General features: G+C 36.7%; 1 protein-coding gene across 1 annotated transcript in view; it reads right to left on the reverse strand.

Moving 5' to 3' along the window:
• Nucleotides 1-27,159, reverse strand: part of Adss2 (adenylosuccinate synthase 2) — a 44,503-nt gene continuing 17,344 nt past the window's right edge. The window contains exons 5-13 of the mRNA XM_076872976.1: nucleotides 26,189-26,255; nucleotides 25,859-25,966; nucleotides 24,881-24,962; nucleotides 22,936-23,062; nucleotides 21,658-21,812; nucleotides 21,012-21,136; nucleotides 19,344-19,441; nucleotides 2,794-2,943; nucleotides 1-1,136 (exon numbers count right to left, since the gene is read on the reverse strand). Coding sequence (XP_076729091.1) covers nucleotides 1,084-1,136; nucleotides 2,794-2,943; nucleotides 19,344-19,441; nucleotides 21,012-21,136; nucleotides 21,658-21,812; nucleotides 22,936-23,062; nucleotides 24,881-24,962; nucleotides 25,859-25,966; nucleotides 26,189-26,255 — 965 coding nt within the window. The 3' untranslated portion in view covers nucleotides 1-1,083. The remainder of the gene's footprint in view (nucleotides 1,137-2,793; nucleotides 2,944-19,343; nucleotides 19,442-21,011; nucleotides 21,137-21,657; nucleotides 21,813-22,935; nucleotides 23,063-24,880; nucleotides 24,963-25,858; nucleotides 25,967-26,188; nucleotides 26,256-27,159) is intronic.

Below are 27,159 nucleotides of genomic sequence, written 5' to 3' on the forward strand. Positions count from 1 at the left end.
TACTAGAAATATTTGATTCTTTTTAATCAGCTATTGATGGTATAATAAAATAAAGTGGCACCTAATTTAAACATTTATAGTTCACCAAAGGATAATCTACAACACAGTATGCTAAGTCTAATTGCCAAAATAACACTTTTTTTATTCAAGAAAGGAGAAATGAAGGCATGATCAAAATTATGGCCAAAAATCTGGGTTCATTTAGACACTTGTAGATGCGTTTGTACGTATATTTGTAGGCACGATGTTGAAAAATCAATCCACTAGACTTAGAAATAATGATATGTATAAAAAAAAAAAGGAAAGATACATTTCAGTTAATGTCTAAAACTCAAGAAAAATACCCACCAAATATCACAACATCTTTTAATGACCACTTTTTTTTTTTTTTAACATTAAGATTGTTGTTTTGGAGGAACATTTTTTCTCTTTGAATATTTAATTAAATGTTCAATGTATTAAATAATTTACAGAAAGAAATAAGTCGTATATTCTGTACAAATTAAAGGACCCATGAATAAGCTCCCTCCCCCTGCCAATAGCTCAACTTTGCAATAGTTTCAGCAGAAAATGAACAGTTCATAATTTAAACTGAATTTATAGCATTTATAGCATTGCGAAAGTTTACAGAATCCTATCTCTTCATCCTTTTTTTCTAACTGCAAAGATTACAATGACAGAATTGAACGATCAGAATGTAAAAATATTTGTGCAAAACTGCATTAATTGTTCTTACCATGGTAAAACCTAAGAACCTACAATGACAATAGTGAAGAAAAACTACATTTAAAGTAACTTCTTTAGATTTCAAATAACATGGATTTACTATTACTAAACACTGAAAGAAAACGTGGCACCATGAGCAGCAGGAGCAACAAATGATTCGGCAATTATGCCAGCTCAGGAGAGACGACACTGGAATATGCCAAAGTCAATCTCCACAATAGCCATTCTTCCTAAAAGACTGGAAACAATGGTAGGGCTTAAAACTCACATCAATGTCTTTATTCTTGAATTTGCAGGTCATAAAGAAATATTTAAGAAAGTTTTCCCCCTCTCTCTCAAGGAGTGTTTCTGGAATCCTTAAAACAGTTGAATCATGGATTCTCTGGATTTACCTACACCAATCCATTTAACTGGGGGAAAAAAAAAAAAAAAAGAAACACAATAAAAGAATATCATCAATTTATTTGTAATATTAAGTCTTTGTGATCAGGAGATAGGTAGCCTCCTCGCCTTTTCTCAGACACATCATTTAATATTTCCGTATGTGCCTTTCACTGTCATTTCTGTTGAAGACTGTGTCCATTTCTAAACAGGATGCACAGTCAAGATCCAACACAGAGCAGTTTGCCTTACCATTCCATTTTAACTGCATATTTACAATTTCTTAATTTCCAATGACTGGGATAGTGAAATATTGGCCCAAAGCAGCAGAAACATAAAAAAACTTTTAATCAAGTCCCTGATAACTAGAAAAGATAAGACCTTCGATAAATGTACTAAGTGGATACCTGAAGCGCCACTATAAGTTTTACGTATCAGAAAAGGTAGAAATATCTAGGCGAACACAATTCTAATCTGCACAGCCTTAGGCACTGCCTACAGCACCAGTCTAGGGAATCTCTCATGATGTATACTACATGAATTTAGGTTATTTGCAGAATTATTGGTTCCATAATGTACTTTAAAAAAAATTTTTTTATTCTAATTAGTTATACATGACAGTAGAATGCGTTTTGACACACTGTACACAAATGGAGCACAACTTCTTATTCCTCTGGCTGTATATGGTGCAGAGTCACTTCAGTAGTATAATCATACATGTATAGTAAATAAGGTAACAATGTTTGTCTCATTCTACCATCCTTTCCATCCTCACAGCCCCAACCCTCTCCTCACTTCCCTCTGCACAATCCAAAGTTCTTTCATTCTTCCCTCTTCCCTGCCTCCCATAATGTACTTTTAGGATAAAACTTTATGGTATTTTTAAGAGGTCATTGTTAAACTCACTGCTATTCATATTTTAAAAACTGCTGAATATGCTTACTAAATTTGACAACAAGCTAGAAAGAGCTACTAGCAATTTGGAAAACAAAAGTCATATTTAAAATGAACCATAAGTACAAATGAACCACAATACCAAATTCAAAACAAGTATATCACAGATTGTATATGGAAGATACCCACTACCTACTTTACTTTCTCACATCTCAAATTTACATCAATATAAATTAAAAAATGAAATGAAAAAGCAATCTGTTAAAAGACTTCACATAACTTCATTATACCTAACTACCTGGCCATCTTACATTTATTTCTAATGAAGAAGTTTACTCCATTCTTTATTCTTGTTTTTCACTTCTTTCTAAAATGAGATTTCCTCTTTTCTTGTATCTATTATTTCCTAATGTCTATTCAAGATATACCCAACTCTCAAGGGTAGTTTAAAAATTAAAAAAACTATAAATCATTGTTGGTGATGGTGAAAATATGGAATAAACTTTATTAATAGAGAGAAATGACAAGAATGAATGTCAGAGGGTAAAATAACAGAATGAGATTAAATGACAATCTGGATCTGTCATCCAGAAAGGGTAAGGTAATCTATTATCTTCCACTTAAAGATGAATATTATATTTATTCTTAAATATATATATATATCTTCCTGAGCATTTATGCAAATCATGAGCACTCTTCAAAGTAATATAATCTTTTATTTTATTTCAAAAGTAGGCAGGTAAGATAAAAATAGAGGAAGAAAAGATAGTTGTTCATAAAGTGTTTCTTTACCTGGAATTTGAAGCTCATCTTCAATAAATCGAACATAATTTTGTGCATTAACAGGTAGTTCTTTAAAAGTCCGTGCATTTGATATGTCTGTATTCCATCCTGGGAGAGTCTTATATTGAACTTCAACTTTATTTAAGACTTCTTGGTTTGCTAAAAATAAAGGAGTATATTTGTCCATGATACACAGTACCTATTGTCAAACAACTTTTTGACAAGACAGTTCCACAGACATTTATCAAAATCCTTGAAGTCTCAGATGTGTTTCAGAATTTAAAATTTTTGATGTTTTAGAAAGGTGATGTAACAGTACACAGACCATCAGGGGTAGTATTCTATAATCAAACATTTCTGCAGCAACATATGAATACTCACTATATGTGGACAGAGTTCAAGTCAGGTTTTGCTTCAAATGAGTTTTGGTACCAAACTTCCATTTAGAGCATTCTGAAATTCTATTCTCTCAATTGTAAATTATGAATCTATATAATAACAGCAACCTTAAAGAAAAAGGCTTGCATATCTGAAATCTTCTGAGAAATCCTGTTGTTCTGATTGAAATTTTCTTCATTATTCCATGTAACCATTTTCTCTATATCCCATACTAGAAACAACATGCAACATGAGTAATGACAGCAGTTTCTTTGACTAAAAACTGGCTAGTGGGTGCCATGGTACACCATCCAGATTTCCTTCTTGAGAACTGAACCCTATAGGCCTGATGACCACCGACAGCTCAGAGTTTCCCCGCTCCGCTGAAGGGAGCTGTTCCCCTGGGAAAGGTCATATACAGTGACTTGTCATTGAAGTGGGAATACAAAGAACCTTGTCCTTTCTTAAATTTGGTCCAATTTTAAAGGGTAATTTTAGCTTCAGAGTTCCCCAAGAGATCAGCTGAGGACTTCTTCTTTTTCTTTTCTTTTCTTTTTGTTGTTGTTGTTACTTATTTGTCTAAAAATTTTTACAATTTACTTTTATTTTTTTTACCAAGTGGTAATTGTGACTGAAAGTATACAAACCATAGATCAGAAAAAATGTATAGACTGGCCTCAATCAGAGAACTTCTGTGTTTCCTCCAAGCTTTGCACATCAACTTTTCATAACTTAAAATAACATAAAATCAGAGACTATTCCCTCTACTTCTCTTGGATTTACTGTCACAAAACAGTGAAGTGCTAACTGTGTATCAGTGACTAGACTAGGTAGTGAAAATTCCAAATGTTAAAAAATGTCTATTACAGAGAATGCTTGACATATACACAAAAATAATACAGAATGCTTTTAATGCATCTCCATGTGCTACAATTACCAGCCACCCACATCCAGCTGCCATACCCACATGCCAGCACCCCCTTCTCTGACTCCCATGATATTTTCAATCAGAATCATCTTTGATAATGTTCACCAAAATATAAGAAGTCCTTTTAATAACCACCACAATGTCATTATCACTTCCCCCAAATCAAAATCCTTAAAACAAACAAGAGTGAGGAATCATATTTGAATTAAAGATGACTCTTTGAAGAAATTGATAGCCTAGTGGAACAGATGGATAAGAAAATCAGTGATGGTACCACACTAGTGAATCATATGCCCAGATATGTTATCTGAATTATTCTATGGAGATGAATTATTCTATGGCAGGGGAGAAAGAGACAAAGAGCAAGAAAGGAGAAGTACAAGGAAAAAGAGAATAAATGAAGACAAAGAGTAGAAAAGAAAGGGAGGAAGGGAAGGAGGAAAAGAAAAAAGAGAAAATGAATGAAGAGAAAAGGGAAAAATAGCAACTTAAATAGCAGGAAGCATTCTCCTCTTTTGTCAATGAGCATGACTAATGAAATTTCCACGAGAGAGAACCCGCATTGCTTAACATGATAATCTCTAGTTCCATCCATTTTCTTGCGAATAACAGGATTTCATTTTCCTTTATAGGTGAATAACACTTCATTGTGTATGTATGAATATAAATACACACACACACACACACACACACACACACACACACACACTTTAACCCTGTGTCAAATTAAGAGCTGACAAAGATTTTCTCCCATTCTGCAAGCTGTCTCTTCACTTTGTTGTTTGTTATGCAGAAGCTTTTCAATTTGCTGTAATCCCCTCTATCATTTTGTAATTTTTTACTTTTGGAGTCCTACCCAGAAAAATCATTGCCTGTACCAACAATTTAGGGCATTTCCCCTGTTTTCCTCTAGTAGTTTCAGAGTTTCAGGTATTATGTTAAGGTTTTTTTATTTATCTTGACTTTTCTACAGACTGAGACAGGCTCCAGTTTCAATATTCTACATGTGGACATACAGTCTTGCCAGCACAATGTGTATATTTTCGTTAATGTGTATATTTTGGGTATCTCTGATGAGAATCAATTGACGGCATGTTATGGTTTAAGATATGAGGTATTCCCCCAAAGCTTATGTTAAGACAATGCAATAAAGTTTAGAGGTGAAATGATTTGGTTATGAGACAGCCTTAACCTATCTAAGTCATTAATCCACTTAAATGGCCTAACTGGCTGGTAACTGTGGGCAGGTATGGGTATGGCTGGAGCAGGCAGGTCACTGGGAGCATGACTCACAGCACTGGTTTGCATCTGTTTTAATGGTAAAACCATGTTGTTTTTATTACTATTACTCTGTAGTATGTATTAAAATCATCCCCAGCTTTGTCCTCTGTCTTCAAGGCTTCTATATGAATTTCAGAATTTTTTTCTAGTTCTGTGAAAAATATCATAGGTATTCTCATAGAGATTGCAATGAATCTGTAGTATGGACATTTTAAATAATATTGAGTCTTCCAGACCATAAACAAGCATTTTCACCTTCCAGTTTCTTTAATTTCTTCCCCCGATATTTTGTTTTTTACTTCCTTAATTAAGTCTATTCCTAGGTATTTTATTTATGTATTTATTTGTATGGCTATTGTGTATAGGATTATTTTCATTTATTTCTTTCTCAGCAAATTATTTGGATCTTTTCTCCACCTCTTTCCCATTCTACCTCTCTCTCCATCTGTCTACCTAAAGGCTTGTCAATTTTATCTCTTTTCAAAGAAATTCACTTTGTTGTTATTTTAGATACTATAATTTGTTATTTCTGCTCTGATCCTAGTACTGCTTTTGCTGTATCCCCCAAGTCTTGGTATGTTATATTTCCATTTTTGTTTGTTTCAAGGAATTTTTAAACTTTTCTCTGACTTCCTCATAGAGCAACTATTCATTCAATCAAAAGACCGTAGTTCAGTCTCTACTTGTTGATTTCCAGTTTCATTCTACTGTGATAAGATACAGAATATGACTTAAATGTTTTTGAATTTGTTGAGATTTGTTGGTACCTCTATTCAGTCATTTTGCTTGCCCTCCAAATATATCTCAGTGATGACTTTTTATGGCCTAATATATGGTCTATTCTAGGGGAAGTTCATGTGCTAATAAAAAAAATATGAGTATCTTGCAGCTATTGAATGGAATGTTCTATAAGTCTTTTATGTCCATTTAACCTATAGGGTAGTCTAACTCTGATGTTTATTGATTTTTTTTTTTTTTTTTTTTTTTTTTACCCCTGGATGATCTATCCATTAGTGAGAGTAGAGTACTGAAATCCCCAACTATTATGCTACTGGTGCTAGCCTCTCTCCCACTTTAGGTCTAATAGTATTTGTTTTATGAAATGACTGCATTCAAATTTATAATCATTTTATCTTCTTGAATTGAAACCTGATCATTATATAGTGACTTTCTCTGTCTCTTCTTAGTATTACTGTCTTAGGTCTATTTTGTCAGTACAATATAGCTATTCCTGCTTGTTTTGGGATTCTATTTGTTTGGAATATCATTCTGTGTCCTTACTGGCAATTTGAGTTTCTTGTAGTCAACATGTTGGTTGAGTCTTGATTTTTAATCCATTCAACCATATGTATCTTTTAACTAGAAAATTAAGACCACTTATATTCAGAGTTTATTAATGAAAGGTATGAACTTTTGCAGGTCATTTTGACTTTCTCAGTTCTTTTGAATATTCTATTCATTCCTTCTCTCTGATCCGCTATATGTCACAACACCCATTTCCCACTGTGTAGCACTCTCAGCAGGTTTATGTGGAAGTCACTCCACCAGGTCAGGTCTAGTTTCTGAGGCGACCACCTGCTGAACCAGTGCCCTACAATGTCTGTGGGGTTCTAGAGATGGGGATATGAAGGGTTTTTGAACTTTCAGAGCAGTCCAAACTCAGACAATAGTTCCCTTCAAAGTGAGACTACCATGCAGATTTCAGATTTCCTTCTATTTGGGCTGTAACCCTGCAGGGGCCAAGAAACTTTCCAATAGCCAGAACTGCTAGTATCTGCACTGAGTATGCTGGGACTCTCTTTGACATTTACCCCTACAGAGGGGAGATTCACACATTCCCTAGCTGTGGAGCCTGGGCAGTAGGTGATGGGATATTTTGTTTCTCTTGATATCCTGCTGGTCTCTGAATTTTATAAGGTTTCCATTTTTCTAACAGTGTTTTCCATAGTTACTCACCTCCATATGCAGTTATACGCCTGCTACTTTGGTTCTTCTTTGTGAGGAAGGAGCATGTGAGTGCTTGATACCTCTATTCAGTCATTTTGCTTGCCCTCCAAATATATCTCAGCTGATGACTTTTTATGCAACTAAACTGCAATTCAACTCCTCCCTCTGTCTAATCCTGCTTCTCTCACAGATGTGCTCAGAGCACTTTGGAACCAGTGTGCAAATCTTTATAGCAGAGTCTGTTTCCTAGGAAACTCAATCTAAGACAATTGGAATTCAATCTAACACAGCTGGTGCTAGTAGTCTGAGAAAAAGGCTCTAAAATGGGAACTTAGAGCTGGATCATGGCCAGCTGTCTGGTAGTGACAACCATTAGTGATGGCAGGTAGAGTATGGTCGGCACCTTCCGTCATGTTGTAGTAGTACATTTGCTAAAATAAAGCTTTCATGGGAAATGAACTAATGCCATGCAAGTAGAAAGTAAAGCAATGGCAATAACTGAGGCATTAATAAATAAGCACAATGGAAATGGATGGCTCCTGATGAATGCCTTTCATGAACTAGAATTGTTTAAAACAAACTGAAAGTCAAGAAGGCATCCCTGGTATCATTTAGAAAATCTTATCTCCTATAGCACAGAGCAGAAAAAGAGAGGGTCAAGCTCCCAACTCACACAAATAAAACTCCAGGGAATGTTGTATTCACAAATCTAGCAAGTCGGCTATGAAAAAGATTGAGACCTATTTGGTAAAAGTGAGATTCAAAGACTTTGAATGGGAAATAAGGGTTAATGGAGTTGAAATCCTCAGGGACTACAGAATGTCCCACTATTTCCTACTAAAAGGCTAAGGCCTCCTCTTGTTCGAAGATGATGCAGAGGCCTATGCCTTGCAAAGAAGCATATGCATGCCTCTGTTCTATCTTTACTTTGCCTCCTGGTCAGTCCATAATAGCCAGGGCCAACTCCTAACAGAACTGGGCCTAGAAAATACTTGGGAGGAAAGGGGACTATACTCTAAAAGTTCTGCAGTTTTAAGCCAACATTTACCAATAGGAACTAAGAGTATTTTATGGAACTACATTCTAAGGATGAGTGTGCCAAATCAAGGGAAGAAGCAAGTAGAACATAAAGTTGAATTACGAGATTACATTGGTATGAAGTACTCTTATATGATGCATGACAAATGATGAAAACATACCACTGGGAATATCCTGGGAAGTTTAGATAAAGTGATGAACTAGACCAAGTAGATATGTTAGAATTGTTGTATAGATGGTAGAAGAATGAATAAGAGTCTCTGTGAGGCTTCCATTTCTAGCTATGATTGAAATATACAGTATATGATAACTCCTAGTGGAACAATAAGCAGAAACTATAGTGCCTGAGATACAGGAAACTCACAAGCAAGTCCTGAAATCACTCAATTCTTTGCCTTGGGACAATTTCCTAACCACTGTTTAGAATATTGGAGTCACCAGAAAATGGAAGCTCCACTGACCTGAGGAGGTAGATATCAGATTTCAGGAAAGCAGAAGCAACTGGAATCAGCAGGGTGAGGCATCAAAGAGGGAGCTACAGAGGAAGGGACCCCTTCAAAGTCCACGAGAGAGAATCTCTTAACAGTGTGACCACTGTTGACAGTAGCAACTATAAAGTTTAGGGCAAGTCAAAGGTTCTATAGATCAAGTAATACCAGTAGAGAGGAAGGAACAGGGTATAATGGAGCTCCAGTACTGCTGGATTTTGACAAAAATTCATTATTACATCTTATGAATTTCCTGACATCTGGCTAAGACATCAGAAAGGCTGTTCTTAAGAAAAAAAAAACCATACCCTTGAGTAAAACCCACTATAAACACCCCCACACTTAAGTCTAAAACCAACCAAGCTCTGCCAAGATCCACAGTGGAGACAGAATTTGAAGAATGACTCATGCCAGGTAAGAGAGGTTTGAGGAACATTCTGGATTTCTTATCCTGGACTAATAAAGCATAAAACCAGGCTATACAAGTTCAAGATGATCAGTCATCAATTCAATTGTCCCCTAAAACAAGAATCTATACTATTTAGAGGAATGTGACAATCTAAATCTCTGATCTACAATTAAGGAAAAGAACAGTCAAGGGAAAACAAACTAAAAACAGTCCAGTTGTTAGACCAACAGGAAAAAAAAAGTAGCTAATATAAATAATAACAATTCAGTTATTATAGATGAACAGATGAGAAAAGTAAAAAAGAGAATGTATAGAACACCAAACAGAAATTATAAAAATGAAAACTCATTGGATGGATTTAAAAGCATATTACAGAAGGAAAGAAGAAAAAGTGAACTTAAAGACAGATCAGTATAAGTTATCTAATCTGAAGAACAAAAAGAAATAAGAACAATGAACTCCAAGGGTTTGGGGATGTTACCTCTAATATAAACATACCTCAAGTCCCAAGAGGGACTTGAGACCAGAAACCCCACCAGAGGACAAAATAATACGAAAGTGTCTAGAAGGAATCTTTTTTTACAGTGTAAGAATTCCTCTGGTGAAAAGAACGACAATATTATTACAAAGCTCAGTGATGACTGTCCTCTAATCCCTAGGGCTGATGGAAGGGGAGGCTATTATATGACTGAGACATCTGACAGCAATAGCATGACAGGATCCCTAAAAATTAAAAGTCAGTTAGTAGTACCCACCCTTCAGGAAAAAAAATGGGCTTAATTATCTTTATGAATAGCATTCAGAGATAAGGAGTTAGAAGACAGACTGGTAGTCAAAAAGGGTCATAGTCTATAAATGACACTTTAATTTCAAAATGAAGTCAAGAATGGATTATTGAGGAACTGAAGGCAGTGCGCTAATAAACAAAAAAATAATAACAGCTTGACTAAACTGAATATGAACCAGTTTTCACATCTGGCTATCATGTCTGAAAGGCTAAGTTTCCAGAAGGCCTGCCTGACTCTGAAAAACAGGTAAGTATACCTAATAATGATAACCCACCATTCATTGAGGAAAGGGGAACACTCAGTCATTTTGATGACTATTAAACACAAGGTTCAAGTTGACACTGACCACTATTATATGCCTTCATGGGGTGGGATTATAAATGGAATCTTGGCCCAAGTCCAGCTCATCACAAGTTCACTGGGACCACAGATTCACCCACTGATCATTTCTCCAGTCACCAAATATAAAATTGGAACAAACATTTGGCAGGTGCCAGTACCCCATATTGATTTCTTGGTCTATTATAATGGAAAAAAAACAAAGTCTTCAAAAAATGCACTACACCATGTAAGCCACATAGACCAGTAGATGTGTTAGCTGTCAGTGATGACTATAAATCTAGAATTAATAGCAGAGGAGGAAAATATTCAATAGCAACTGCTCACCATACATTTTCTCAAGCCTTAACTGATTTATTTGTCCATTTACTGTGAGTGAAGTCCTAGGGAACACTAAGAGATGCCAAGTACCATTCAGGTGCCAAACATTCTTACCACATTGTGTAACAACAGCCCTATCTCCTCTTGATAAATAATTACCTCTTCTAGTGACTCCTTTCTTTACTTGATTTTTGGAATATGAAATCCAGTCAGATAAAGACTAAAGCTTATTGATACTGACTTTTACTTTCCTACTGTGATGGCCCAGTAGGGGATAATTTATGCTACTAATCTTTCTCTTGTACATTTCCTTAGGAAAGACACCCAACAAAAACCTACAGACACTCTGCCCAAATAGTGGTGAACTTACCTTGCAGTGTTAAGTAAATCCAATCAGCACAAGAGTGAACTGTATTGTGGTGTGGTGTACAGAATATTGCCTTTCAGACAGATAATGCCCTGCTGCTAGAAGGGAGTACTGTATGCCAATGAATTATAGCCCAGTCCCTCACCCAGGGACTGCCCTTAGACAAAGAGAGCTACTTCACCCATTGAACAGCCCTCAATGGCTGGCTGCTAAGAGGTACAAAGTTCTTTCAAGTACAACTTGAAGGGCCCCCCTAGCTCTACAGCTCCTCTTAAGATCAGCCACACTACATTTAACTACTCTTTTTGTCCCCTTCACAGATGATACTACTGAAATATTCTCCAATACACTTCTTGAATGCAAATTTGACCAAGAACCTGAGTGTTCTGGAGGAATCTGACCCAACTCAGATATCTCAGTTTTAAAAAGAACTTGTAAAATTGACAAGCTTCATCTGCTTTGTCAGTTTTTAATATTTTAATTAGAAGAGTTTGCTGCTCTGTTAGATCTTACCACATCATTACATTTATATTCTCCATGGTGCTCGAGTTTATAACCCTTGAAATAACTGTGTAAGTAGAAATAACAATGAGGACCTAACATTTATTGGAACAACTAGTTTTCCAAATGAACTGTATTCTACAATGTTAACAGATACTGTTTTTCCCATAAGCAAACCGAAAAAAATAATACACATTTATTTTCTAACTTATAGCTCTCCTGACTTCCCAAAGAACCAAGTCATAAAACCTTTCAACCTACCAAGTCTCATATAGCCAGTCAATATTCCTTCATTAAGCATGACTAAACTATTCTATTTCTGGAAGCTCTGAAACATTTTTCAACTGTATAAATCCCGTAACTAAAGATATACCTCAAAAAATACACTGCCTCAAGTAGGAAGACACCCTGTAACCATTCACTTTAAACACAGAACAGAATATCACTCATAGGGTTCAGGGTGAGTTAATGCAGTGAAAGCCAGCTTACCACAACAAGCAGGGAACTTTTCTCTTACCCCACTATTCCCAAGGAAGAGAGGAATGCCTCCATGGAAATTTACATATTTACTTACGTACTTTCTTTTTTTTAAGAAATAGGATCTTACTATGTTGCCAGGCTGGTCTCAACTCCTGGGCTCCAATCAGCTAGAACTATGGGCATGCACCACCATGCTCAGTTTATATTGAGGAAGTTACTTTCAAAACAGGAAGGAAGAGAGCCACCCCCCACGTCTGCAAGGTAGGCGCACCTGCCACCCACCGGCAGGTCAGGCCCAGAAACCCGCGGAGGAGCACAGCTGCCCCACGCGCCTGCAAGGTAGGCGGAACCATGACCACCGACAGAACAGGCCCAGCGGCCCGCCAGACACATCGCCCCGGTTGGGGGAGGGGCAGAGCCGCCGCACACCTGCAAGGTAGGCAGACCTGCGACTCACCAGCAGATCAGGCCCAGCGACCCTCGGAGCAGCAGAGCCACCCCCCGCGCCTGCAAGGTAGGTGCACCTGCCACCCACCGGCAGGTCAGGCCCAGCAACCCTCGGAGCGGCAGAGCCACCCCCGCGCCTGCAAGGTAGGTGCACCTGCCACCCACCGGCAGGTCAGGCCCAGATACCCGCGGAGGGGCACAGCTGCTCCACGCGCGTGCAAGCTAGGCGGAACCGTGACCACCGACAAAACAGGCCCAGTGGCCCGCCAGACACATCGCCCCGGTTGGGGGTGGGGCGGAGCCGCCGGGCACCTGCAAGGTAGGCGGACACGCGACCACCAGCAGAACAGGCACAGCAATCCGCAGAGCGGCAGAGTCAACCCCCCCCCGCGCCTACAAGGGAGGCCGACCTGCGACCCACCGGCAGGTCAGGCCCAGCAACCTGCAAAGGGGCACAACTGCCCCACGCGCCTGCAAGGTAGGCGGAACCGTGACCGCCGACAGAACAGGCCCAGCGGCCAGCCAGACACATCACACTGGTTGGGGGAGGGGCAGGGCCGCCGGGCGCCTGCAAGGTAGGCAGACCTGCGACTCATCAGCAGATCAGGCCCAGCAACCCGGGGATCAGCAGAGCCACCCCCCAAGCCTGCAAGGTAGGTGCACCTGCCACCCACCGGCAGGTCAGGCCCAGAAACCCACGGACGGGCACAGCTGCTCCACGCGCCTGCAAGGTAGGCGGAACCGTGACCACCGACAGAACAGGCCCAGTGGCCCGCCAGACACATCGCCCTGGTTGGGGGAGGGGCAGAGCTGCCACCAGCGCCTGCTAGGTAGGCAGACCTGCAACTGACAGACAGAACAGGCCTAGCAGCCAGCGGAGGGGCAGAGCCGCTGCTCGCACCTGCAAGGTAGGTGGACCTGCGACCCACCAGAAGAACAGGCCCAGCGGCCTGCAGAGGGTCTGAGCCGCCGCCCGCACCTGCAAGGTAGGCGGACCTGTGACCACCGAAAGTACAGGCCCAGCGGCCTGCCGGCGTGGTAGGCACATTGCCCCAATTGGAGGAGGGGCAGAACCACTGCCAAAGCCTGCGAGGGAGACTTTGCAACTATACAAGAGCAATATAAATATATAGGGGGAAAAAAATCAATAAAACAACAGTTTCACCAAGCAGAAAGAAACGCGATCAGTATGAAAAGACAAGGAAAGAAAGGACAAAAGCAATGCAGGTCAACTCAACTTTAGAAGAGGTAATATCTGCAGCAGATGGAATGTCAGATAAAGAATTCAGGATTTACATGCTTCAGATGATCTGGAGTCTCAAGGAAGACATTAGACAGCAAAATCAGACAATGAAAGACCACTTCGACCACTTCGACAATGAATTACATAAACAAATCCAAGAAGCAAAAGATCAATTATACAGGGAGATAGAGGTTATAAAAAACAAACAAACAGAAACCCTAGAAATGCAGGAAGCAATAAACCAACTTAAAAACTCAATTGAGAATACTACCAGCAGAGTAGAACACTTAGAAGATAGAACATCAGACAATGAAGACAAAGTATTTCAACTGGAGAAGAACATAGACAGCTCAGCAAAACTGTTAAGAAACCATGAGCAGAACATTCAAGAAATATGGGATAACATAAAGAGACCAAACTTAAGAGTCATTGGGATACAGGAAGGTATAGAGATCCAAACCAAAGGAATGAGCAATCTATTCAATGAAATAATACGAGAAAACTTCCCAGACTTGAAGAATGAGACAGAACCCCAAATCCTAGAAGCCTACAGGACGCCGAATGTGCAAAATCATAAGAGATCCACACCTAGACACATTATAATGAAGATGCCCAACATACAGAATAAGGAGAGAATTTTAAAAGCTACAAGAGAAAGGAAGCAGATTACATTTAGGGGTAAACCAATCAGGAAAACAGCTGATCTTTCAACACAGACTCTGAAAGCTAGAAGATCCTGGAATAACATATTTCAAACACTGAAAGAAAATGGGTTCCAACCAAGAATTGTGTATCCAGCGAAATTAAGCTTCAGGATGGAAGATGAAGTTAAAACCTTCCATGATAAACAAAAGTTAAAAGAATTTGCAGCTAGAAAACCATCTCTTCAAAACATCCTCGGCAAAATATTACAGGAAGAGGAAATGGAAAATATCAATGAAAACCAACAGCGGGAGGTAGTATAGTAAAGGGGCGGGGGAAATAATCAAAGAGGAAAACAAACCATGTTTAGTAACATAAATAAACAAATATGGCTGGAAGAACAACCCATATCTCAATAATAACCCTAAATGTTAATGACTTAAACTCACCAATTAAGAGACACAGGCTAGTAGAATGGATCACAAAACAAGACCCAACAATATGCTGCCTTCAGGAGACGCATTTGATAGGAAAAGACATACATAGACTGAAGGTGAAAGGTTGGGAAAAATCATATCACTCATATGGACTTCGGAAACAAGCAGGAGTGTCCATACTCATATCAAATAAAATAGATTTCAAGTCAAAGTTAATCAAAAGGGATAAAGAGGGACACTACATACTGCTCAAGGGAACCATACACCAACAAGACATAACAATCATAAATATATATGCCCCAAACAATGGTGCAGCTATGTTCATCAAACAAACTCTTCTCAAGTTCAAGAGTCTAATAGACCAACATACAATAATCATGGGAGACTTCAACACACCTCTCTCACCACTGGACAGATCGTCCAAACAAAAGTTGAATAAGGAAACTATAGAACTCAATAACATAATTAATAACCTAGACTTAATTGACATATATAGATTATACCACCCAACATCAAGCAGTTACACTTTTTTCTCAGCAGCACATGGATCCTTCTCAAGAATAGATCATATATTATGTCACAGGGCAACTCTTAGACAATATAAAGGAGTAGAGATAATACCATGCATCTTATCTGATCATAATGGAATGAAATTGAAAATCAATGATAAAAGAAGTAAGGAAAAATCATGCATCACTTGGAGAATGAACAATAGGTTACTGAATGATCAATGGGTTATAGAAGACATCAAGGAGGAAATTAAAAAATTCTTAGAGATAAATGAAAACACAGACACAACATATCGAAATCTATGGAACACATTGAAAGCAGTTCTAAGAGGAAAATTGATTGCTTGGAGTTCATTCCTTAAAAAAAGAAAAAACCAACAAATAAATGATCTAATATTTCATCTCAAAATCCTAGAAAAAGAAGAGCAAAACAACAGCAAAAGAAGTAGAAGGCAAGAAATAATTAAAATCAGAGCTGAAATTAATGAAATCGAAACAAAAGAAACAATTGAAAAAATTGACAAAACTAAAAGTTGGTTCTTTGAAAAAATAAATAAAATCGACAGACCCTTAGCCACGCTAATGAAGAGAAGAAGAGAGAGAACTCAAATTACTAGCATACGGGATGAAAAAGGCAATATCACAACAGACACTTCAGAAATACAGAAGACAATTAGAAATTATTTTGAATCCTTATACTCCAATAAAATAGAAGATAGTGAAGGCATCGATAAATTTCTTAAGTCATATTATCTGCCCAGATTGAGTCAGGAGGATATTGACAACCTAAACAGACCAATATCAATTGAGGAAACAGAAGAAACCATCAAAAGACTACCAACTAAGAAAAGCCCAGGACTGGATGGGTATACAGCAGAGTTTTACAAAACCCTTAAAGAGAAACTAATACCAATACTTTTCAAGCTATTTCAGGAAATAGAAAAAGAGGGAGAACTTCCAAATTCATTCTACGAGGCCAACATCACCCTGATTCCTATACCAGACAAAGACACTTCAAAGAAAGAAAACTACAGACCAATATCTCTAATGAACCTAGATGCAAAAATCCTCAATAAAATTCTGGCGAACCGGATACAAAAACATTTCAAAAAAATTGTGCACCATGATCAGGTAGGATTTATCCCTGGGATGCAAGGTTGATTCAATATACGAAAATCAATAAATGTTATTCACCACATCAATAGGCTTAAAAATGAGAACCATATGATCATCTTGATAGATGCGGAAAAAGCATTCAACAAAGTACAGCATCCCTTTATGTTCAAAACTCTAGAAAAACTAGGGATAACAGGAACATACCTCAATATTGTAAAAGCAATCTATGCTAAGCCTCAGGCTAGCATCATTCTGAATGGAGAAAAACTGAAGGCATTCCCTCTAAAATCTGGAACAAGACAGGGATGCCCTCTCACACCACTTCTGTTCAACATAGTTCTTGAATCACTGGCCGGAGCAATTAGATAGACGAAAGAAATTAAAGGCATAAAAATAGGAAAAGAAGAACTCAAATTATCACTATTTGCAGATGACATGATTCTATACCTAGCAGACCCAAAAGGGTCGACAAAGAAACTATTAGAGCTAATAAATGAATTCAGCAAAGTGGCAGGATATAAAATCAACATGCATAAATCAAAGGCATTCCTGTATATCAGCGACAAATCCTCTGAAATGGAAATGAGGACAACCACTCCATTCACAATATCCTCAAAAAAAATAAAATACTTGGGAATCAACCTAACAAAAGAGGTGAAAGACTTATACAATGAAAACTACAGAACCCTAAAGAGAAATAGAAGAAGATCTTAGAAGATGGAAAAATATACCCTGTTCATGGATAGGTAGAACTAACATCATCAAAATGGCGATATTACCAAAAGTTCTCTATAGGTTTAATGCAATGCCAATCAAAATCCCAACACATTTCTTGTAGAAATAGAGAAAGCAATCATGAAATTCATATGGAAAAATAAAAGACCCAGCATAGCAAAAACAATGCTAAGCAGGAAGTGTGAATCAGGCGGTATAGCTATACCAGACTTCAAACTATACTACAGAGCAATAGTAACAAAAACAGCATGGTACTGGTACCAAAACAGGCGGGTGGACCAATGGTACAGAATAGAGGACACAGAAACCAATCCACAAAATTACAACTATGTTATATTTGATAAAGGGGCTAAAAGCATGCAATGGAGGAAGGATAGCATCTTCAACAAATGGTGTTGGGAAAACTGGAAATCCATATGCAACAAAATGAAACTGAATCCCTTTCTCTCCCCATGCACAAAAGTTAACTCAAAGTGGATCAAGGAACTTGATATCAAATCAGAGACATGGCGTCTGATAGAAGAAAAAGTTGGCTATGATCTACATACTGTGGGGTCAGGCTCCAAATTCCTCAATAGGACACCCATAGCACAAGAGTTAATAACTAGAATCAACAAATGGGACTTACTCAAACTAAAAAAGTTTTTTCTCAGCAAAAGAAACAATAAGAGAGGTAAATAGTTAGCCTACGTCCTGGGAACAAATCTTTACTCCTCACACTTCAGACAGAGCCCTAATATCCAGAATATACAAAGAACTAAAAAAATTAGACAATAAGATAACAAATAACCCAATCAACAAATGGGCCAAGGACCTGAACAAACACTTCTCAGAGGAGGACATACAATCAATCAACAAGTACATGAAAAAATGCTCACCATCTCTAGCAGTCAGAGAAATGCAAATCAAAACCACCCTAAGATACCATCTCACTCCAGTAAGATTGGCAGCCATTAGGAAGTCAAACAACAACAAGTGCTGGCGAGGATGTGGGGAAAAGGGTTCACTTGTACATTGCTGGTGGGACTGCAAATTGGTGCGGCCAATTTGGAAAGCAGTATGGAGATGTCTTGGAAAGCTCGGAATGGAACCACCATTTGACCCAGCTATTCCCCTACTCAGTCTATTCCCTAAAGACCTAAAAAGAGCACACTATAGGGACACTGCTACATCCATGTTCATAGCAGCACAATTCACAATAGCAAGACTGTGGAACCAACCTAGATGCCCTTCAATAGACAAATGGATAAAAAAAAATGTGGCATTTATACACAATGGAGTATTACTCTGCATTAAAAAATGACAAAATCATAGAATTTGGAGGAAAATGGATGGCATTAGAGCAGATTATGCTAAGTGAAGCTAGCAATCCCTTAAAAACAAATGCCAAATGTCTTCTTTGATATAAGGAGAGTAACTAAGAACAGAGTAGGGACGAAGAGCATGAGAAGAAGATTAACATTAAACAGGGATGAGAGGTGGGAGGGAAAGGGAGACAGAAGGGAAATTACATGGAAATGGACAGAGACCCTCAGGGGTATACAAAATTACATACAAGAGGAAGTGAGGGGAAAGGGGGAAAAATATAAGGGGGAGAAATGAATTACAGTAGAGGCGGTAGAGAGAGAAGAGGAGAGGGGAGGGGGGGAGGGGGGACAGTAGAGGATAGGAAAGGCAGCAGAATACAACAGACACTAGTATGGCAATATGTAAATCAATGGATGTGCAACTGATGTGATTCTGCAATCTGTATACGGGGTAAAAATGGGAGTTCATATCCCACTTGAATCAAAATGTGAAATATGATATATCAAGAACTACGTAATGTTTTGAACAACCAACAATAAAAATTAATTTAAAAAAAATAAAATAAAATAAAATTACTTCATGTCAAAAAAAAAAAAACAGGAAGGAAGAGACTTAGGAGCAGCATGGTCCAGAACTGTTCTCTTTCTCTCTTTATTTTGAGCACATGCTTATTGTGACTAGCACCCAAATGAAGAGCAGTTATAAATCACATGCCAATAGTAAATATATTGGCACTATTCATAAAGGTCATATCAAGCCTATGGCTATACACCATGAATTACACAGAACAGCTTTAAAAAATTGCTCTATTACATTCACTTTTTGATGTTCTTTAGACAGACTAAAAAAAAGAGTACCTGGGAAATGAGGTATGATTTCACCATCTAGTTTGTAAGCAACTCCAACTTTGATTTCCATAAACATGTCCAAAATATCCAGCTTCGTAAGGGCCAACCTAATTTCAGAAGAGAACACAATATTAAAATAGCAAACTCTTAAAGTCCCTAATGTCTAATTTGGTTGATGCAGGAGTAAAGGAAAATTCATGCAAAGCTCAAAGTTCCAAAGCATTTCTGAAAACTTGTTAGGATTATATTTTAAAACGTGCCACACATTAAAACAACTAGAAAATGACATACTGATGCATATTTTTTATATAGGCAACTAAGTTACTTTCTAGAAATTACAACAGATTTTTACTGTGACTTCACAAACCCTTACTCAGCTTTCTTATGACCAATCAACAAGACATTTGTGGGAGGGCTGCCTGGAGTTAAGAATGCATTCTGTGGCCATGGAACACATGGATGATCATAAAATATAAGTACATTTACACACATGCCATTATCCCTCACTTTTTCATTCTGGTTACCATCACCTTCACCCTTCTGGTCAGAAAGTGTCAAAGAGTGAGGAAACCACATCAAGGACTTCTTCATGATACATCAAAAATTCCCAGTAAACTGACTGGAAAACAGGTTTTTAAAGGAAAATCTGTGGAAATTAGATAGAACACTGCATTTGGGATTCTTATCCACAAGCTATTTTTTTTTTTAAATATTATTCTTTTTTTTTTTTTGGCTAGAAATTCAGCCTAATTAATGTGGATATGAACACATTTATTTATATATTTATGTATATATGTTAATAACTTTTACTAAGCATTTTCAATGAGCCAGTGCACTATACATTCTCACTACATTTCTTACCTCATTTTCAAAACACCCCATGACACAGGTAATAGTATACCTCCATTTTAAAGATGATAACAACTATAGTACAGAAAGATTAACTCACCTAGTCACACAAGCATGATACCTGGATCTGAGATTTGAATCTAGGAAGTCAGACATTTGTATAAACACATTGTGCTTATTCTATGCTAAGAGCCACAGCCAAGTAATATGATACATGGCATTTTTGGTTGAAAGGTGAAGCCAACAAGCCATTGAGATGATATGATTATGTTAAGATTTGCATTCATATGGATATTGGACTCCTGCTGTCCACCTTGGCCTGCTATGGGACTCCTGGAGAGTTCCCATTGGTTGGGGAAGTGCGGTAGGAGGGAATTCCGGGGGAGGAACCGCCTCTTGGGTTCCGGGAGAACTCGGAGTGGGTCGATCGGGAATCTTCCCAGACTCCTAGGGATCATTGGCGGCAGTTTCAAAAAATAAAGTTTGTTCCTGCTTGAGTGGCTCGTGATTTTGTGCCCAGCCAGACTGCAGACTCCAGACTACCTACCTATCCATCCTTCTACCTACTTATGTCTTCCTCTCTATTCAAACATGTGAGACCATCATGATTCTTTTCTATCTACCAAGTTAGCTTGGGGTCCCTGTCTTTATATATCCTTCCACTATTTCTTGGTCCACTTCTACCTGGAACTATCATTTCAGTTTGGAGAATAAAGAGTGAAATTTTTCTATTAAGATACTACCCCAAATTTATGCTCCACAAAATTAAACCTGTGGTCATGAACTGTCCTATTATTTCCTGAAACAAATGTTCTGAAGACAACTCACGCAGTAAATCCATTGATCATATGAGCATATTTGAGTAAAACAAGGTCCAACCAGCCACATCTTCTTTTCCTTCCTGTAGTCACACCAAACTCCCTACCCCTTGTTTGTAATAATTCTCCAATTTCCTAGAAAATGGGAATTAAAACCTATGAATTAGGATATTATTATTATAAATGAATTATACTAGAGTTTATATAACAAAATAAAGTCTCTTTGTGATAAACACCTTACAGAAAATACTTAAGCTAAAGGTAGAATTACAGAAAAATAGTATGGTTTACCTGAGGTAGACTCTAGTTGGAATAGATTCACTTTTTGTTTTTTAGTATTTTTTAAGCCAATATTTCTTATGATGTTATATAGATAAAAATGAAAATTGGTAAGATTTTTCAAAAAAGAAAACTAAATGCTATTAAAAATGAATCATTAGTTTTTATTAAAATACACAAATCCAGCAGAACATTCCAAGAACAACTGAATTTGATGTTTTCATGAAAACTGTAAGGCAAACATATCTAATAATCCTTGTAAATGAACTGCAAGGCACAGGAGATAAGAACTTATTAAGAAAAACAATAACAAAAACCAAAATATGACTTTTTCTTCCCATATTTTTTGAACTGAATTTACTGGGAAATAGGCTTACATTGTCTTGTTCTGTAGGAAAGGCACCAATACCAACTCTTGTGGTATAAGCTTTCACAACTCCATACACTTCACCAACATTTTGAGGTGGCATACCCAAACCTGTACAAACACCTCCAACAGTACAGTTTGAAGAAGTTACAAAAGGGTAAGTCCCTAAAAAAAGAAACAAACATCAAGATACACAAATGTATATATACAATTTAAAACAGAATTATTATTAAAATTCTTCATTTTCGTATATTCTATTTAACCAACAGACTTGATCATAACTGATGCTGACCTCTCTCAAACCTTAATGTTTCATTTTTCACTCTTTGTAATGAGATAAAATTGTAGGTGGTTAGAGCTTTAACTAAAGTGCTTATACTGGAGAGGATTCATGAATGAGTGCATGCAGTTGCTGAATCAAGTCTGTATGATAGGTATTCACTTAATAAATTGCAAAAGAATTTAATGCAAAAACCCTTCTACATATTTGAAGAGTCTCCTGTTATTTGAAAACAAATGACTCCCTGACATGAATATTTAAGATGCAGCAGCAACCTGGAGTGGTAGCAACATACTAAGAATTGTGTGGTATTCAACATTTCCCAAGCTTTTAATCTTTATTCAAGGAATAATCCCTGAACTACAAGATAAAATTTAAGAATGGTGAACTTTTCTCTCCCTTCAAACTTAACTCTTTGCCAATTAGACACCAGTTTCTTTCTTGATTGACTAGCCATATGATAGTATCAAAATCATCTACCTACTATATCAAAATACTTTCTTTGGTTTTCTTAAAGTCAATGAAATATCAGTTAAAGCTGAGAACAATAATAATAATCATGAGAGATTATGTTTAGGTGCAACTACCAACAAACAGTAGGTTGATGATATTAAATATTAACCTTTGAGGATGGAGGAAATACTCTGAATCCATCTAGAAAGTCTCATACACAGGAAGTGAGTCAGTGTAAGCAGGCTTTCACATATCTTAGAATGCACAAATGTATACTTATTTTAAAAAAGGCTGAAATTCGTAACTTATAGAACCCAAATCTATTGAATCCAAATGATTTCCTTTTTTCTAAATCAGTATAAAACTTAACATTATGTGTTGTGTTTTCAACAATATTTCTTTAAAAAATTTTGGCATAAGTTGACAAACTTTCATAATTCCTGAATACCATAAGCTAACAGTATCACTTTGAAGCTCCTTAATGCTAATATTAATTACTTATATCTTAAGCACGTTAGGCTTAGTCAAGCTGCCTATGAATTATATCTCACTTACCAAAATCAATATCTAACAATGCTGCATTTGCACCTTCTACCAAGATTTTCTTTGGTGGTCCATGTAGGGCCTCATATAGGAAATAAACTCCATCTCTCACCATTGGTTTAATCCTTTCCATATAACCCTATGTACAAAGACAAAAACCAATTTCCATGTATACTAATACACTTAAAATTAACCAGTATAAGTATAAATTACTTGACTGTATGATAATGAAAACTGACAAATGAAAAGAGAAAGGGGCTGGTGACAGTGCTCATCTTATTGCAAAATTTGGATTAGCTTTGATCTCTCATGTTGATTCACTAGGACCAGAAAAGAGACACTAGATCAAGAACAATTATACAGGACTGGCATATGTTTCAGTGGCAGAGCGCTTCCTGTTTGCTTAGCATATCCCTAGCACCACCACCAAAACAAAACAAAAAAACCAACGTTCTACATTAACCTCATTGTAAATAATGAAAATCTTCCAAGTAACAAAGAAATTGTGCTTCATAAGCCAGCTTTCAGGAAAAATTTTGAACTGATCTTTTAAATTTTATAAGATACTTTAAGAGTTGCATTTATAATCCATATAACCAGGAATTTTGAAATACGCTTCGGAGTAATTATCAAAATGTGGTGAGGGCCACAAGTTATATTGCCAAGCATGCAAATATCAATAGCTGATTGCTATTATTCTTTTTCGTTGTATTCTATTACCGTAAAATATCTACACAATATTAATATCAAATATTATTTTATGTATAAGCATTACAAAGAATCTTCAAAACATTTAAAATTTTAGAAATACTATTTAAATTCAGAATTCAAGTAAAAATGTAATATAAACAAGAACTTCCCCTAAGTTCTATAGTGTAAATGCACTAAAACCTAGTTTCAACTATGGAAACATCTGAGTATGTTAAACCCACTGATAAATGTATGGCCTCTCCTTGGCTCTAGTCTAATTCCTTATTTATTTCTGTTTTTAGTTCTTTTTGTATGGCTAAAATGACCATTCTATTCATCACGCCCCTTGTTCCTCATAGACCTGGTTTAATATAACTTTGCCTATAAAAATTTTCTTACCCAATTTTATTTATTATTCTTCATCTACTTTACATTCACACAGAACATTTGTAAAACAGAAATGAAAAGTCATACCCATACTATAGTGCATAAATATTTCCAAGCTGTTAAAGAAAATGGAGGTCTTTTAAAATTTGGGGGTTTTTTTCTTGGAAACCAATGAGTGGACAGATCAATGTCTATGACTATTCTGGAATAGCATACTGTTTGTAGATTCCTGTTCAGTTCTGGAAGTGAGGCTGATAACTTTAGAGAAGTAAAAATCAAAAACACAGGAAACATGTGAAATTTATCAATGAATATGGAGGAACAGAAAGATGGAAAGGTAGAATCCTATACTGATGATCAACTTAGGCATCACTGACACCTAACATTTATCCAATGTGGGGCTCATCTTTGGCCAATTACCTTATTTGTCTCTTAGGAATACAGAGTGCTAAAGAAATTGATCCTATGAGCTATCAAGCCTAAAATGGGTTGGTTAACTTTGAAAATTATCATCCTACACTTGTCACTTTGCTAAACTATACTCCAATTGCTATGAGTGGTTTTTATATAATGCAAATCTAGGCTTCCTTCTGCTCAAAATTATCAGAGCTTTCCATTATCTCCAGGATCAAAGTTGAATTTCTTACCATGCATATAAGATCTAGATCTATGATCTATCTGGTCCCTAACTTAAGCTTACCTTCCTACATTACTCTTGTTCCCCTCCCAATATTTTGTGTAAGCCAAACAGGCTGTCCTCAAGACAAACTGGTAAATATCCTTTATCAGTTCTTACACAAAACTGTAATGAATGCAAGACCTAGAGGCTAATTTGGCAAACAAGCATTAAAAGGACATTAAAGAGGTCAGAAAATATTACCTTGAGTTTTTGCAATTCACCTTCAATGTCTATTTCCAAAGTAGGATATATAGATTTGTACTGGTTAGCTAGAACCTTGAACCTGAGAAATACAGGTGAATCAATCTATTAGCTCTTATAAAAATGTTTCAAATAATATCATTCAATTTAAATGATTTCTGTAGATTATAAGTGGTCTTATCAGCACATTAATCCTAACACTGATATGTGTATAAGGAGGGAAAAAGAATAGTGGGACTGAAATCTGTAAATACAAAAGACTTAAATCTGTATTATACTGAATAAAAAACAGAAGGAAATGGTTTACATGATGTTTGTAAAAGAGGCAGACATTAGCGATTTGTCTCTTAAAAGCCTTCTTAGGTATCTTCCCTGTACAAACAAATATAAACTTAATAGAAAAAGGATGTAGCACATTATTATAGCCTTAATGCCACATATTAAACACAACTTATCACTGAGTTACTGTATAGCTATTTGGTGATTATCAGGTTTCCCATAAAGATTTTTCTATACAGAGTATGTGTCAATGTGGCATTTCTATTTTTCAAGGTGCACTTGGTACACAATAATTTACCAGGACCTGAGAGGCTAATTATTTCTGGGTGGGAAGACATATGGAATTTTTGATGTGAAAATCCAAAGATCAAGACTGTAGATCATGGTGATTTACATCAAAGTACTGCTACACCCACTAAAAACATTGTTTCTCAGCAAACCATCCCATTATCCAATCCTTAAATAGAATTCTTATGTTGTCTTCTTGAGATACTACTGATGTCATTAGCATGTTATTTTTCATGATATAAATCTGAAATTAATGACCAATTAGCATGCAAAACAAATAATGCCGGTACTTCATAAAAATAGTCATAATAAAGCCAACCATCATTATTTAACTAGAACACCGATTATACCATTTTGCAACCAAGATTTTGAAAATTCTAAATATCCACTTGTGAAACACAAGTTATTTACCTCTCAGAGAAGCCTTCAAAGTCAGAGACAAGATCGCACATCCGAAGTCCACTCCGAGCAGCTTTGGAAGAATAAACTGGGCCAATGCCCTTTTTTGTGGTACCCAAACTTAAAAACAAATTAAAACAAGCTTTGAGTTAGATAAGAAAGATACATAGGTCTTATGGTCAAATCATCACAAGGAATGAAGTTACATATGAGTATTTATTTATGTTATTTCCTGTGAGTTTATTTTTATAATTCTATTGAAAGGGCATTCCAATATTTTTTGAAAGTTCTGTCCTAGAATTTAAACATAAAGGTGCTTGACCGGTACAAAAAATATCATACTTTTTTCCTGCTTGTTCTTGTCTCTGTTGTTCCTGGATACCATCAGCTGCTTGATGAAAATCAAATACTGAAGAGAAATAAAACAAAACCATGGCTGTTATTGAAACAAAAATAATATACAAAAATAAAACATACTGCATTTCAAATTACTGAAGTTATAATAGGTCTCATTTCATAATGCCTATATAAATTGTAAAAAGTGATAATGGTAGGGGTAAGGATTATAATGCCAACTGGCACATTAATATGAAAATATGCCTCTGATTGATTGCAGTCTACATGATTTCAAAAAATGAGTCATTAAGAAGCTAATTTTGGAACACCCTACCCTATAATTCTATAAACTCAGTTTACAAAGATATCCTTTTTTCTTCAAGTTCTAGATTCCAGAAATCTAGGAATCATTCAACACCTCCTTCTTCCTCACTAGTGCCAAGCTTCCATCACCTTTCACTAAAAGTAGACTAACGTATGTATCTATTCTCACTCTTGGATATCTCTAACCCAAATTCTTTAATCGGCCAAAACCATTTTTCCAAGACATAAAAATAACATCAACACTCCCTTGCCCTTAAAAAACTCAATGGCTTTGACGCTCTGCCACTTTCTTTACCCTCTGGTCACAATGGCATACTTTGCAGTCTTAGACTAAAAGGTATATGCTTCTCCTGCAAAGAATTCACCTCTTCCTACATCTACACTAATTTGTTTCCCCTACCAATCGTCTTCAGTATTTGGACAATGTTAATTTAGCTTGCTGGTTAATTTCCTGTCCCAAAAAGTTCTCAAATATTTACTGACTAAATGAATAGCTGGTTTATAGATGAGGCAGGCCCAGAATTTGTCTATAAACTTCTAACCAAAGTTTCTTGGGTTATGTTTTATTTTTAAATATGGGAATATAATCTACAGACCACAAAATTCACCCATTTTTAAGCATACATACAATTCAATGAATTTTAGTATAAATA

Source organism: Callospermophilus lateralis, chromosome 13 (assembly GCF_048772815.1).
Source record: "Callospermophilus lateralis isolate mCalLat2 chromosome 13, mCalLat2.hap1, whole genome shotgun sequence".
In the NCBI taxonomy this organism is placed as follows: domain Eukaryota; kingdom Metazoa; phylum Chordata; class Mammalia; order Rodentia; family Sciuridae; genus Callospermophilus; species Callospermophilus lateralis.